The sequence below is a fragment of the Rutidosis leptorrhynchoides genome, chromosome 10 (assembly GCF_046630445.1).
Source record: "Rutidosis leptorrhynchoides isolate AG116_Rl617_1_P2 chromosome 10, CSIRO_AGI_Rlap_v1, whole genome shotgun sequence".
Lineage (NCBI taxonomy): Eukaryota > Viridiplantae > Streptophyta > Magnoliopsida > Asterales > Asteraceae > Rutidosis > Rutidosis leptorrhynchoides.
Window position 1 is genome coordinate 335,364,562 of NC_092342.1, and position 15,690 is coordinate 335,380,251.

A 15,690-nucleotide genomic window follows, 5' to 3' on the forward strand; every position below is an offset into this window, starting at 1 on the left:
TCCACCTATGGCCGACGAACCTTTTCAGAGGTATAAGCCGATATACCCGGATGGAATAACACCACCAAGGGAAAACTCGCCGGTTACAACTACACGGTTAGATTTTTCCGCAGTGGATCCAAGGGTTATCTCCGTAGGCGCTGGCAGAGAAACTGTGGGGCCGCATGTAGTATTTTGCGGCTAGATGCCTATTTACAGTACTACGGTTTCAATCCCTCTGCAAACGCAGAGTGGTTAGCAAAATTCATCGCTTACACCGTTGCAGCCTTGGCAGCCGCCGCATCCAGTTTCACAGTTTCTAACCCCTGCGGATGCGCAGGCGTTGCTTAATAGTTGGGGATTCGGTGTCATTCCAGATGCAAGCTCGCATTGGACACCGCTAACTGCAGAACAACAAAGCACTGCGCATACAGTAGGTCTTTTAGCAGCATACCCGCATGTCTCGCAGACATCTGCTCTGCAGGTGTCGGCTCCTTTTCATCAACCCGTATACTCTGCGCCGTCGAGGCTCCCATCTTTACCAATACAGTAGCCTTGGCCATATGTGCAGACGCCAGGGCAATCTTGGCAAAACATTCAGGAGCAGGCGAACCTTGCGGGGCAGTTCATGCAGGCTGCACCCCCTGACATGGTTCACTTATTTTCACAACCTGACTTTGTTCAGGACATGATGAAGCGTTTCTTCGCAGGGCTCAAAGGTGACCCTGTTAAACCACCTTTTGAGCTACCAACTACTTTTGATAAGTTTCCTCCGCATATAACTGCATATCCATTTCCATCAGTGCCAAAGATACCCCACATGCTGGGTACCTATAATGGCTTGACTGATCCAGATGATTTCTTACAGCGGTTTGAAGGCGCAATGCGCACCCAGGGATGGGTGGACCCAGTTGCATGTCAGATATTTCCCATGACACTGCAGGGCATTTCACGCGAATGGTTCAACAAGCTACCAGCCGATAGTATATCCGGGTTCATGGATTTGCGAACAAAGTTTTTGATGCAGTATCAAAATCAGAGACCGTGCAAGCGCACTGATATTGAATGTCATGATATTGTACAGAAACCCAAGGAATCTTTGGGTGAATTTCTCACGAGATATACTAATGAGTGCTTGGGCATACCAGACCTAAAGCCAGAGCAGCAGATTTCTGGGCTAATACATGGTATAAGTACAGAGCATCATCCAACGCTGGTAAGGCATCTGCGCCATACGGTGCCAACAACTTATGCTGAAGCACTTAATATTTCTGGGCTAATACATGGTATAAGTACAGAGCGTCATCCAACGCTGGTAAGGCGTCTGCGCCATACGGTGCCAACAACTTATGCTGAAGCACTTAATGAATGCCACGATTATATGCCAAGTGGTGAAGATAATGATATTCCCACGGCTAGCTCACGCAATGAGAGGAAAGATGATGATGATCGTTCTCGCGATCTAAGCCGCGGTAATAGTTCTCGCGGAAGATATCCTAGTGGTGGTACTATAAGAAGTGATAAGGGGCGAGCAGGTGGTAATTTCCGAAACAATAATCAGCGCGGCATTAATAATCAGGACTATGCGCTACTCAAAAGCCTGTCTAAAACACCAAAAGAGATTTTGGCCACCGAACCGGTGTGTGCAACCTTTGCGGTTCCAACTCCGCTGACAGAATTTGGTAAGCGGGATAAAATGAAGTACTGCGAGTTCCATGATGATCACGGCCATGACACCAATCGGTGTAAAAACTTAATGGAATGGGTGCTGGAAGCGCTGTGCGCAGGAAAGTTAGATCACCTAAAGCCACCAAAGAAAGATAAGGGAAAAGCTGCGGAAGAAGGTTCAAAAGCCAAAAATTTGCATGGCAAAAAACAGATAAAGCTAAAAACGCCGATTTAACCATCAATTTGGTTGACGCAGAGAAAGTTGGTCAGCGAAGAAAATACAGTGATTACCAAGATTGGGAACACATCCCAATTTCATTCCCTCCTGTCATGTCGATTAACACAGTCAATGAGCCTATTATCATCAAGTGTCGTATTCCTAATCGCGGAATACAGATTAAACGTATGCATGTTGATACCGGAAGCAGTGTCGACATTATGTACGAGCACTGCTATCGTTTTCTTCCCGCAGAAGTCAAGGCGCGGTTGCGCCAGCCCGATATTGTGCTATCAGGATTTTCTGGGGAAAGCTCATGGCCGCTAGGCCGCATAGAGCTTGTAGTATTGCTTGCGGATGACAAGAATCCGCAGTTATCTAGAAGCGAGTTAATCGACTTCTATGTGGTTCGTTCGACTTCACGTTACAATGCGCTTCTGGGGAGAAATTTCATACGACGTTTTAACATTATACCCTCAGTGGTGCATAGCTTGATTAAGTTTCCTACCATGGGAGGAATTGCCACAATTGTGTCGCATTAAACATCCAAGTTATGTGGTTCAGTTGTGCCTGTAGACATTCCCAGCATAGGCGAGCAACTTAAAAGCAATGCAGTCATAGCTAATTGCTTGCAACCTAACAAGCGAATCAAAATTGGCGCAGGCTTATCAACCGAAACTAAAGCTAAGTTGCACGGTATCTTGTTAGCTAACGCAGATGTCTTCGCATGGCAAGAATCAGATATGACTGGGGTTTCGCGGGCTATTGCGGAACATAAGTTAAATGTTAACCCATCACTCACGCCTGTTAGGCAAAAGAAATGGCACATGGCCCTTGAACGCAGTGATTGGTTATGCGCAGAAGTTGATAACCTGGTCAGACCAAACATCCAGCGGGAAGTACGGTACCAGACATGGGTTGCTAATCCTGTGTTGGTAAAAAAGGCTGACGGTAACTGGCGGATGTGTGTCGATTTTAAGGACATTAATAAAGCGTGTCCTAAAGATAACTACCCTCTCCCGGAGATTGACTGGAAGGTAGAATAATTATCAAGTTTTCGGTACAAATGTTTTTTGGATGCGTACAAGGGTTATCACCAAATCCTCATGGCCGCAGGAGATGAGGACAAAACCGCTTTTCATACGCCGCAGGGCATCTACTATTATACAAAAATTCCCTTCGGACTAAAAAACGCAGGCGCTACCTATCAGCACGTAATCGATGCAGCTTTCAAGCACCAAATTGGCAGAAATCTTGAAGCATATGTTGATGACTTCGTAATTAAGAGCAACACTGAAGAAGAAATGCTCGCAGACATCCTAGAAATATTTGCATCTTTGCGCAAGATCAACATGAAACTTAGCCCGCTCAAGTGTAGCTTCGGGGAAGAGGAAGGCAAGTTTCTAGGTCATGTGGTGACGGTGCGGGGAATCAAAGCGAATCTGAAAAAGATCGAAGCCATTGATAGTTTGCCATCTCCAAGGACAAAGAAGGATGTGTAGAGTCTAACCGAGAAGCTCGCGGCGATCACGCGGTTCTTGTCAAAAGCCGCGGAACGGCAGTTACAATTCTTCAATACTATGAAGAATTGTTTAAAGAAAAAAGACTTTGTATGTACTCATGAAGCAGAATCAGCTTTTCAAGAGATGAAGAAGGTGCTTGCTGAATTGCCAACACTCACTGCGCCAATATCAGGTGAAACGCTTACGCTATACCTTGCGGCATCCAAAGAAGCTGTCAGCTCGGTCCTTATTGCAGATCACGGAAAGGTAATCCAACATCCTTGTTTATACATGTGAATTATTTATTTATTTCGTGGACAAATAATGCTGAGGTTTTCTCAGACGCAAATGCCGGTCTACTTCGTAAGCAAGACGCTGACAGCAAGCGAAGTAAACTATTCACCAATTGAGAAGCTAGTGTATGCGCTAGTTCACACAGCGCGATGTCTACGTCGGTACTTTCAAGCACACCCAGTTGTAGTTCTAACTGATCAGCCGATCAAACAGGTTGGTAGCTACTTAATTTGCGGCAATGTTCGGGAATTTCGCATTGACTAACGCAATCATCTTTCTTTCAGGTGTTGTATAAGCCCGAGATTTCTGGTCGAATGGCTAAATGGGCAGTTGAATTAGGGGAGCACGAAATAAATTTTTCTTCGCGAAGCGCGGTTAAGGGGCAGATACTTGCAGATTACCTAACAGAGTTACCTGCAGATGTTGAAGCATCAGCTGAACATCAGGATACACCCGCACTAATTTTGACACCATGGAAGTTGTACACCGATGGTGCCTGTAGCGCATCTGGCGCGGGTGCAGGGGTAATTTTAACTGGCCCGGATGGCGAAGAGCATACATATGCGATGCGGTTCAATTTTGCTGTTACAAACAACGAAGCAGAGTACGAAGCTTTGTTAGCAGGTATGCGGATTGCGCGTAAATTGAATGTTAAAGTTCTGCACGCATATGTGGATTCAAAGCTAGTATGCAGTCAATTCAGCGGTGACTTTGAAGCGCATGACGTAGCCATGCAACAGTATCTATCGCTTGTTCATAACCTCTCTGACCGGTTTGAGGCTTTTCAAATTTCCCATGTAATGCGAGGGCAAAATAAGAAGGCGGATGTGCTTAGCAAATTGGTTGCATTGGCCTTTGATCATCTGAGGAAAAGAGTTCTCATAGAAGAACTACATGCGAAATTCATTGTTATGATGCCTTTAGTGGCACCTGTTGAGGAATCCATCTCAACGTGGATGACACCCATCATTGCTTTTCTGCGGGATGGCACGTTACCCTCGGACTCCGTTGACGCAAAGAAAGTCCGTACCAACGCACTGATGTATGCCATTGAGGGTGACATCCTATATTGAAAAAATTATTTAGGACCGCATTTAGGGTGCATTGGCCCAAACGAAGCAGAGGAGGTTATACGCGAGGTGCATGAGGGTGCATGCGCTCTTCATTCGGGGCACAGGTCTATTGTGTCAAAGATTATGCGGCTAGGTTATTATTGGCCTACTATGTACGCAGATACTTCAAGCATAGTTAAACGCTGTGAATCCTGCCAAATACATGCATCTATCAGCAGAGCACCTGTGCATCCAATGATTCTAGTCTCCTCACCATGGCCATTCTGCAAATGGGCAATTGACATAGTCGGACCATTTCCAAAAGGCCGAGGTAATATAACCATTTATTTCATATCATATGCTACGTACATCAGTATCTTACGCATACTCTGCATACGCAGGAAACATTAAATTCTTGATTGTTGCAATTGACTATTTCACAAAGTGGATGGAAGCAAGACCGCTGGCAACAATTTCAGGAAAAAGAGTGCGGAATTTTGTATGGGAAGACATTGTCTGTCGATTCGGTATACTAAATGAAATAGTTAGTGATAATGGCACGCAGTTTACGGGAGATCCTTTTCGCAGTTGATGCGCAGGGCTTAATATTAAGTAAACTTTCACATCCGTTGCGCATCCGCAAGCGAACGGCCAATGCGAAGTCACTAACCGGGATATAGTAGCCAGAATTAAAGCAAGATTGGGCCATGGTCGCATCGGTTGGGTGGATGAACTACCAAAGGTGTTATGGGCACATCGAACAACACCTAAAGCGAGCACTGGTGAGACTCCGTTCTGTTTGGTATATGGGTCAGAAGCTGTTGTACCCGTAGAAATTGGGGTACCAACGTTCCGCGTACAGAATTTTGATGAGCAAATCAACACGGAGGCTTTACGAGAAAATCTTAATTTGCTGGAAGAGCACAGACTCTCTGCAGCGGTTAACGAAGCCAACAATAAATAGAAAATCGCAAAGTATTATAATCAGCATGTGTGTTCACGCTCTTATAAGTGTGAGGATCTGGTTTGGTGTCAGAATGACGCAAGTCATGCAGAAGATACTGGGAAATTGGGCCCCTGCTGGGAAGGCCCATACAGGGTAGTGGCAGCAAGCAACACCGGGGCATACCATCTGGCGACATTAGATGGCACACCTGTAAAACGCACTTGACACGCGACGTTGTTGAAAAAATGTTACATGTAGCTGGTTGGACCTGATCACTCAAATACATTTTAGCACATTATTTTTTCTTTTTATTTCTATGTGACTTCCGTCCGTTTGGATGTGTCGCCATTGTAATCATAATTAATGCCAATTAAAATATTTACTCGCGCATACTTTTTCTATATATGTGTTTATCTTTTTGTACGCGGTTCCTGCCTACTTAAGGGGTGTCCTCTAGCCCCCGCGTGGCAGAAGCCTATTTGGTTACAAGGCTAGACATAAACGGTAGGTGAAGGGAATTGTTTTCCCCTAACCAAGCGCCACGCAGACTAGATGGCTGCCAAGTCGACTTAAAATATGCGAGCATTGGTTTGCTTGTGCGTAATTATTTTCATGCATTGGCTTGCGTGAGGAACTCTTAAGTATAAAAGCATTGGTTTGTTTTTAGTTGCGTTGCATACCATCCAACTAAAGTGCACCTCTAGTACGTGACAAAGCAAGAACGCAGTAACTTTTGAGTCTAAAATACTTAGGGTAACTTTGCTAAATTACTGTTTTACGCAGTGCCCGTGTATGCGCATAAGTTTTGGTTAACCTACGCGCATATGCATGCGGTTTTTATTTGTTTTGATTCGCGATATATAAACAATACAGCAAAGACGCATGCAACATACATATAATGTTGTGACGACCCGTCCTAATCCATCCGAACGAAGTCTTCAACATTTGGTCCCATCGCGAGGTACTGACTTAAATATGCCATGAACGACTCCATGTAATATGAGCAAATGCACAGCGGAAGATTTCTTTCATACCTGAGAATAAACATGCTTAAAAGTGTCAACCAAAAGGTTGGTGAGTTCATAGGTTTATTATATACAATCATAAAATTCAGTAATTTTGATAGACCACAAGATTTTAGTTTCATAAATATATGTACACTCGCAAGTGTATAAAAGTATTCTATAAGTTGTTGAGAACTTCGTTAACCGTACTTAACAATTAATGTGCCATATTCCCTTTATTATGAAATCTCCCTACACTGTACCAAGTATAGTAAAAACGAAGTACTATGCAACCGTTTACGATACTAGAGCGACTAGCCCGGTTGGGGTTGTCAAACCCGATAGATCTATCAATAGGATTCGCGCTTACATGTTCTTCCAACATGTAAATATTAGTTACCAAGCTATTAGGGAAGATGTGCAATGTAGTGACCCGAACTTTTTCATGTTTATATATATTAATTGAGATTGATATTTACATGATTAAATGTTTCCAACATGTTAAGCAATCAAACTTGTTAAGACTTGATTAATTGATATATGTTTCATATAGACAATTGACCACCCAAGTTGACCGGTGATTCACGAACGTTAAAACTTGTAAAAACTATATGATGACATATATATGGATATATATATAGTTAACATGATACTATGATAAGTAAACATATCATTAAGTATATTAACAATGAACTACATATGTAAAAACAAGACTACTAACTTAATGATTTTTAAACGAGACATATATGTAACGATTATCGTTGTAAAGACATTTAATGTATATATATCATATTAAGAGATATTCATACATGATAATATAATAATTTAAAATCTCATTTGATATTATAAACATTGGGTTAACAACATTTAAAAAGACCGTTAACCTAAAGGTTTAAAAACAACACTTACATGTAACGACTAACGATGACTTAACGACTCAGTTAAAATGTATATACATGTAGTGTTTTAATATGTATTTATACACTTTTGAAAGACTTCAATACACTTATCAAAATACTTCTACTTAACAAAAATGCTTACAATTACATCCTCGTTCAGTTTCATCAACAATTCTACTCGTATGCACCCGTATTCGTACTCGTACAATACACAGCTTTTAGATGTATGTACTATTGGTATATACACTCCAATGATCAGCTCTTAGCAGCCCATGTGAGTCACCTAACACATGTGGGAACCATCATTTGGCAACTAGCATGAAATATCTCATAAAATTACAAAAATATGAGTAATCATTCATGACTTATTTACATGAAAACAAAATAACATATCCTTTATATCTAATCCATACACCAATGACCAAAAACACCTACAAACACTTTCATTCTTCAATTTTCTTCATCTAATTGATCTCTCTCAAGTTCTATCTTCAAGTTCTAAGTGTTCTTCATATATTTTACAAATTCTAGTTACATAAAATCAAGAATACTTTCAAGTTTGCTAGCTCACTTCCAATCTTGTAAGGTGATCATCCAACCTCAAGAAATCTTTGTTTCTTACAGTAGGTTATCATTCTTATACAAGGTAATAATCATATTCAAACTTTGGTTCAATTTCTATAACTATAACAATCTTATTTCAAGTGATGATATTACTTGAACTTGTTTTCGTGTCATGATTCTGCTTCAAGAACTTCGAGCCATCCAAGGATCCGTTGAAGCTAGATCCATTTTTCTCTTTTCCAGTAGGTTTATCCAAGGAAATTAAGGTAGTAATGATGTTCATAACATCATTCGATTCATACGTATAAAGCTATCTTATTCGAAGGTTTAAACTTGTAATCACTAGAACATAGTTTAGTTAATTCTAAACTTGTTCGCAAACAAAAGTTAATCCTTCTAACTTGACTTTTAAAATCAACTAAACACATGTTCTATATCTATATGATATGCTAACTTAATGATTTAAAACCTGGAAACACGAAAAACACCGTAAAACCGGATTTACGCCGTCGTAGTAACACCGCGGGCTGTTTTGGGTTAGTTAATTAAAAACTATGATAAACTTTGATTTAAAAGTTGTTATTCTGAGAAAATGATTTTTATTATGAACATGAAACTATATCCAAAAATTATGGTTAAACTCAAAGTGGAAGTATGTTTTCTAAAATGGTCATCTAGACGTCGTTCTTTCGACTGAAATGACTACCTTTACAAAAACGACTTGTAACTTATTTTTCCGACTATAAACCTATACTTTTCTGTTTAGATTCATAAAATATAGTTCAATATGAAACCATAGCAATTTGATTCACTCAAAACGGATTTAAAATGAAGAAGTTATGGGTAAAACAAGATTGGATAATTTTTCTCATTTTAGCTACGTGAAAATTGGTAACAAATATATTCCAACCATAACTTAATCAACTTGTATTGTATATTATGTAATCTTGAGATACCATAGACACGTATACAATGTTTCGACCTATCATGTCGACACATCTATATATATTTCGGAACAACCATAGACACTCTATATGTGAATGTTGGAGTTAGCTATACAGGGTTGAGGTTGATTCCAAAATATATATAGTTTGAGTTGTGATCAATACTGAGATACGTATACACTGGGTCGTGGATTGATTCAAGATAATATTTATCGATTTATTTCTGTACATCTAACTGTGGACAACTAGTTGTAGGTTACTAACGAGGACAGCTGACTTAATAAACTTAAAACATCAAAATATATTAAAAGTGTTGCAAATATATTTTGAACATACTTTGATATATATGTATATATTGTTATAGGTTCGTGAATCAACCAGTGGCCAAGTCTTACTTCCCGACGAAGTAAAAATCTGTGAAAGTGAGTTATAGTCCCACTTTTAAAATCTAATATTTTTGGGATGAGAATACATGCAGGTTTTATAAATGATTTACAAAATAGACACAAGTACGTGAAACTACATTCTATGGTTGAATTATCGAAATTGAATATGCCCCTTTTTATTAAGTCTGGTAATCTAAGAATTAGGGAACAGACACCATAATTGACGCGAATCCTAAAGATAGATCTATTGGGCTTAACAAACCCCATCCAAAGTACCGGATGCTTTAGTACTTCGAAATTTATATCATATCCGAAGGGTGTCCCGGAATGATGGGGATATTCTTATATATGCATCTTGTTAATGTCGGTTACCAGGTGTTCACCATATGAATGATTTTTATCTCTATGTATGGGATGTGTATTGAAATATGAAATCTTGTGGTCTATTGTTACGATTTGATATATATAGGTTAAACCTATAACTCACCAACATTTTTGTTGACGTTTTAAGCATGTTTATTCTCAGGTGATTATTAAGAGCTTCCGCTGTCGCATACTTAAATAAGGACGAGATTTGGAGTCCATGCTTGTATGATATTGTGTAAAAACTGCATTCAAGAAACTTATTTTGTTGTAACATATTTGTATTGTAAACCATTATGTAATGGTCGTGTGTAAACAGGATATTTTAGATTATCATTATTTGATAATCTACGTAAAAGCTTTTTAAACCTTTATTGATGAAATAAAGGTTATGGTTTGTTTTAAAATGAATGCAGTCTTTGAAAAACGTCTCATATAGAGGTCAAAACCTCGCAACGAAATCAATTAATATGGAACGTTTTTAATCAATAAGAACGGGACATTTCAGTTGGTATCAGAGCGTTGGTCTTAGAGAACCAGAATTTTGCATTAGTGTGTCTTATCGAGTTTGTTAGGATGCATTAGTGAGTCTGGACTTCGACCGTGTTTACTTGAAAAATGATTGCTTAACAAATTTTGTTGGAAACTATATATTTTTAACATGTGAATATTATGTGATATATTAATCTCTTAACGCGTTTGATATTATGTGATAGATGTCTACCTCTAGAACAAGTCCCATTGACTCACCTAATAATAATGAAGAGTCAAATGTAAATTGGAATGATTCGTGGACTGATTCACAAGTTCCCGAAGAGGAACCGGAAGAAGAGTCAGAACCGGAAGAAGAATCGGAACCGGAAGAAGAATCGAAACCGGATGAAGAAATAGAACCGGTGGGGGAAATAATAAAAAGGTTAAGTAAAAGAAAATCCTCAACCAACCGACCAAGGTTAATTATGGTCAATGGTGTTTCCGCCAAGGAAGCAAAATATTGGGAGGATTACCAATTCTCCGATGAATCGGATTCCGACGAGAATTCTGATGATGTTATAGAAATTACCCCAAATGAATTTAAAAAGGCAAAAGAAAATAATAAGGAAAAGGGCATAAAAATAGAGAAATCTAATTCCAACCCCGATGAACTTTATATGTATCGTCAACCCCCGAAGTCCTTAAGTTGTAACAATGACCCGGGAACCTCTAAACCACCAGGTTTTTCTAAACCAATGTGGATAACGACGGCTCGTATTAGGGGAACATCATATATCCCTAGAAACTTGGCAAAACGAACCAAAACCGAAGAAGAAGAAACAAGCGAGTCGGAATAAGATAGTTGTATTCGTGTGGTGTAATATATGTAATATAGTGTGCTTATGCTTTATGATATATGTAAAAATTGCTTGTATTAATAAGTATTTTTTTTATGAATCTAACTCTTGTCTATTTTACAGTATAAAAACACAAAATGGATAGACAACCCAATATTTTAAGAGACCTACCCGGAGACATGATTGATGAAATCTTGTCTAGAGTCGGTCAGAATTCCTCGGCACAACTATTTAAGGCGAGATCAGTTTGTAAGACATTCGAAGAACGTTCCAAGAATGTCTTGGTTTATAAGAGACTTTCGTTTGAAAGATGGGGGATATCACATTGGGAAACCCATAAGTTACGATGTGTTTACTTTGACGCATATATTGCGGGGAACCCAAATGCTATTTTACGCAATGGGTTAAGAAATTATTTTGACTCAATGTATCCGAATATAGGACTTCATGATTTAGAAAAAGCGGCTAACATGCAACATAAAGAAGCATGCTATGCTTATGGGTTAGTAATGTTCGCTTCTCACCAAAGTGAGAAAAAGAACATCGGGCTACAGCTATTAAACAAAACGTTCCCACAAGTGACGGAGTCGGTAATTGGGGTAAGAAATGAGGTTTTTAGATTGTTACGGGACTCCTGGACATTACGTAACCCTCGTCCCTTTGACGACGTTACAACACGCTATCTTATCAACGGCCATAACGCTTATGTTCCACAAGACCAAGGATGGGAAGTAGTCCTAGTAAAACCAGAATGCATGACTTGTTTCTGGACGTATGAATTACGTGTCTTTATTGCCTTTGCTGAACGACTTGTGTACTAGCTAGAATTATCTTCACAACTATCTTGTATCAAAGTTATTGTGTGCTATATTTCATGCTTTATGTAAAATAAGCGGTATTGTAAGTTTGTAAAATATTGTATAAAAGTTTGAACGCGAAATATTATTATAATCAGTTTTTCATATAGAATTGTAGTAGTTGAATTGTATATTAGCTACTAAGTATGACCTTAACGGGTAGGTACTACCCGAATTTAAACTTATAAAACGCTAATATGAAGAAAAAGCTTTTATAAATGAGTTCATATTATGCTACGAAATACTATTAACTACTCTCAATATTCTGTATGATTAACTTGTTCCATTTAACTATTTTGAAGGAAATGGCACCGACTACTCGACACACCGTGAATATGAATGAAGAGAAATTCCGTACTTTTCTAGCTTCAAACATAGCCGCAGTACAGGCTGCGCTACATACCAACAATAACCTTGGATCTAGCAGTACAGGAAATCGTGTAGGATGCACCTACAAAGAATTCACTGCCTGCAAACCTTTGGAATTTGATGGAACCGAAGGACCGATCGGATTGAAACGGTGGACCGAGAAGGTCGAATCGGTGTTTGCCATAAGTAATTGTACTGAAGAGGACAAAGTGAAGTACGCTACGCATACCTTCACAGGTTCTGCGTTAACATGGTGGAATACCTATCTAGAGCAAGTGGGACAAGACGATGCGTACGCACTACCGTGGTCAGCATTCAAGCACTTGATGAACGAGAAGTACCGTCCCAGAACCGAGGTCAATAAGCTCAAGACAGAACTTAGAGGGTTACGAACCCAAGGATTTTATATTACCACGTACGAAAGACGATTCACAGAATTGTGCCTATTGTGTCCGGGAGCATTCGAAGATGAGGAAGAGAAGATCGACGCGTTTGTGAAAGGATTACCGAAAAGAATCCAAGAAGATATAAGTTCACATGAGCCCACCTCCATACAACAGGCATGTAGAATGGCTCACAAACTAGTGAACCAGATTGAAGAAAGAATTAAAGAACAGACTGCTGAAGAGGCCAATGTGAAGCAAGTCAAAAGAAAGTGGGAGGAAAACGGTGATAAGAATCACCAATACAACAACAACAGCAATTACAACAATAATCGCAACAATTATCCCAACAATCGCAACATCAATCGCAACTACAACAAACGGCCCAACAACAACAACAACAACAACAACAACAACAACTACAACAATCATCCCAACAACAATAATAACCGCAACAACAACAATCAGAAGCAGCTATGCCAAAGGTGTGAAAAGTATCACTCGGGGTTCTGCACCAAATTTTGCAACAAGTGTAAAAGAAACGGTCATAGCGCGGTGAAGTGTGAGGTCTACGGACCAGGGGTTAATAGAACGAAAGGAACAAATGGTGTCAGAACGAGTAATGGCGGAGCAAGTAGTGTCGGAGCAAGTTATGCCAATGTAGTTTGTTATAAATGTGGAAAACCAGGCCACATTATTAGAAATTGCCCGAACCAGGAGAACACAAATGGACAAGGCCGCGGAAGAGTTTTCAATATTAATGCGGCAGAGGCACAGGAAGACCCGGAGCTTGTTACGGGTACGTTTCTTATTGACAATAAATCTGCTTACGTTTTATTTGATTCGGGTGCGGATAGAAGCTATATGAGTAGAGATTTTTGTGCTAAATTAAGTTGTCCATTGACGCCTTTGGATAGTAAATTTTTACTCGAATTAGCAAATGGTAAATTAATTTCAGCAGATAATATATGTCGGAATCGAGAAATTAAACTGGTTAGCGAAACATTTAAGATTGACTTGATACCAGTAGAGTTAGTGAGTTTTGATGTGATAATCGGTATGGACTGGTTGAAAGAAGTGAAAGCAGAGATTGTTTGTTACAAAAATGCAATTCGCATTATACGAGAAAAAGGAAAACCCTTAATGGTGTACGGAGAAAAGGGCAATACGAAGCTACATCTTATTAGTAATTTGAAGGCACAAAAACTAATAAGAAAAGGTTGCTATGCTGTTCTAGCACACGTCGAGAAAGTACAAACTGAAGAAAAGAGCATCAATGATGTTCCCATTGCAAAAGAATTTCCCGATGTATTTCCGAAAGAATTACCGGGATTACCCCCACATCGATCCGTTGAATTTCAAATAGATCTTATACCAGGAGCTGCACCAATAGCTCGTGCTCCTTACAGACTCGCACCCAGCGAGATAAAAGAACTGCAAAGCCAATTACAAGAACTTTTAGAGCGTGGTTTCATTCGACCAAGCACATCACCGTGGGGAGCTCCTGTTTTGTTTGTCAAGAAGAAAGATGGTACATTCAGGTTGTGTATCGACTACCGAGAGTTGAACAAACTTACCATCAAGAACCGCTACCCACTACCGAGAATCGACGACTTATTTGATCAACTACAAGGCTCGTCTGTTTATTCAAAGATTGACTTACGTTCCGGGTATCATCAAATGCGGGTGAAAGAAGATGATATTCCAAAGACTGCTTTCAGAACACGTTACGGTCATTACGAGTTTATGGTCATGCCGTTTGGTTTAACTAATGCACCAGCTGTGTTCATGGACCTTATGAACCGAGTGTGTGGACCATACCTTGACAAGTTTGTCATTGTTTTCATTGATGACATACTTATTTACTCAAAGAATGACCAAGAACACGGTGAACATTTGAGAAAGGTGTTAGAAGTATTGAGGAAGGAAGAATTGTACGCTAAGTTTTCAAAGTGTGCATTTTGGTTGGAAGAAGTTCAATTCCTCGGTCACATAGTGAACAAAGAAGGTATTAAGGTGGATCCGGCAAAGATAGAAACTGTTGAAAAGTGGGAAACCCCGAAAACTCCGAAACACATACGCCAGTTTTTAGGACTAGCTGGTTACTACAGAAGGTTCATCCAAGACTTTTCCAGAATAGCAAAACCCTTGACTGCATTAACGCATAAAGGGAAGAAATTTGAATGGAATGATGAACAAGAGAAAGCGTTTCAGTTATTGAAGAAAAAGCTAACTACGACACCTATATTGTCATTGCCTGAAGGGAATGATGATTTTGTGATTTATTGTGACGCATCAAAGCAAGGTCTCGGTTGTGTATTAATGCAACGAACGAAGGTGATTGCTTATGCGTCTAGACAATTGAAGATTCACGAACAAAATTATACGACACATGATTTGGAATTAGGCGCGGTTGTTTTTGCATTAAAGACTTGGAGGCACTACTTATATGGGGTCAAAAGTATTATATATACCGACCATAAAAGTCTTCAACACATATTTAATCAGAAACAACTGAATATGAGGCAGCGTAGGTGGATTGAATTGTTGAATGATTATGACTTTGAGATTCGTTACCACCCGGGGAAGGCAAATGTGGTAGCCGATGCCTTGAGCAGGAAGGACAGAGAACCCATTCGAGTAAAATCTATGAATATAATGATTCATAATAACCTTACTACTCAAATAAAGGAGGCGCAACAAGGAGTTTTAAAAGAGGGAAATTTAAAGGATGAAATACCCAAAGGATCGGAGAAGCATCTTAATATTCGGGAAGACGGAACCCGGTATAGGGCTGAAAGGATTTGGGTACCAAAATTTGGAGATATGAGAGAAATGGTACTTAGAGAAGCTCATAAAACCAGATACTCAATACATCCTGGAACGGGGAAGATGTACAAGGATCTCAAGAAACATTTTTGGTGGCCGGGTA

The 15,690-nt window shown here is 39.6% G+C and overlaps 1 protein-coding gene across 1 annotated transcript; it reads left to right on the top strand.

The window, feature by feature from the left end:
- Positions 1 to 1,977: 1,977 nt before the first annotated feature.
- On the top strand, positions 1,978 to 3,366 carry LOC139871386 (uncharacterized). The gene is made up of 3 exons (XM_071859102.1): positions 1,978 to 2,323; positions 2,429 to 2,739; positions 3,211 to 3,366. The coding sequence occupies exons 1-3, from the start codon at positions 1,978 to 1,980 to the stop codon at positions 3,364 to 3,366; spliced, it is 813 nt and encodes a 270-aa protein (XP_071715203.1).
- Positions 3,367 to 15,690: the final 12,324 nt, after the last annotated feature.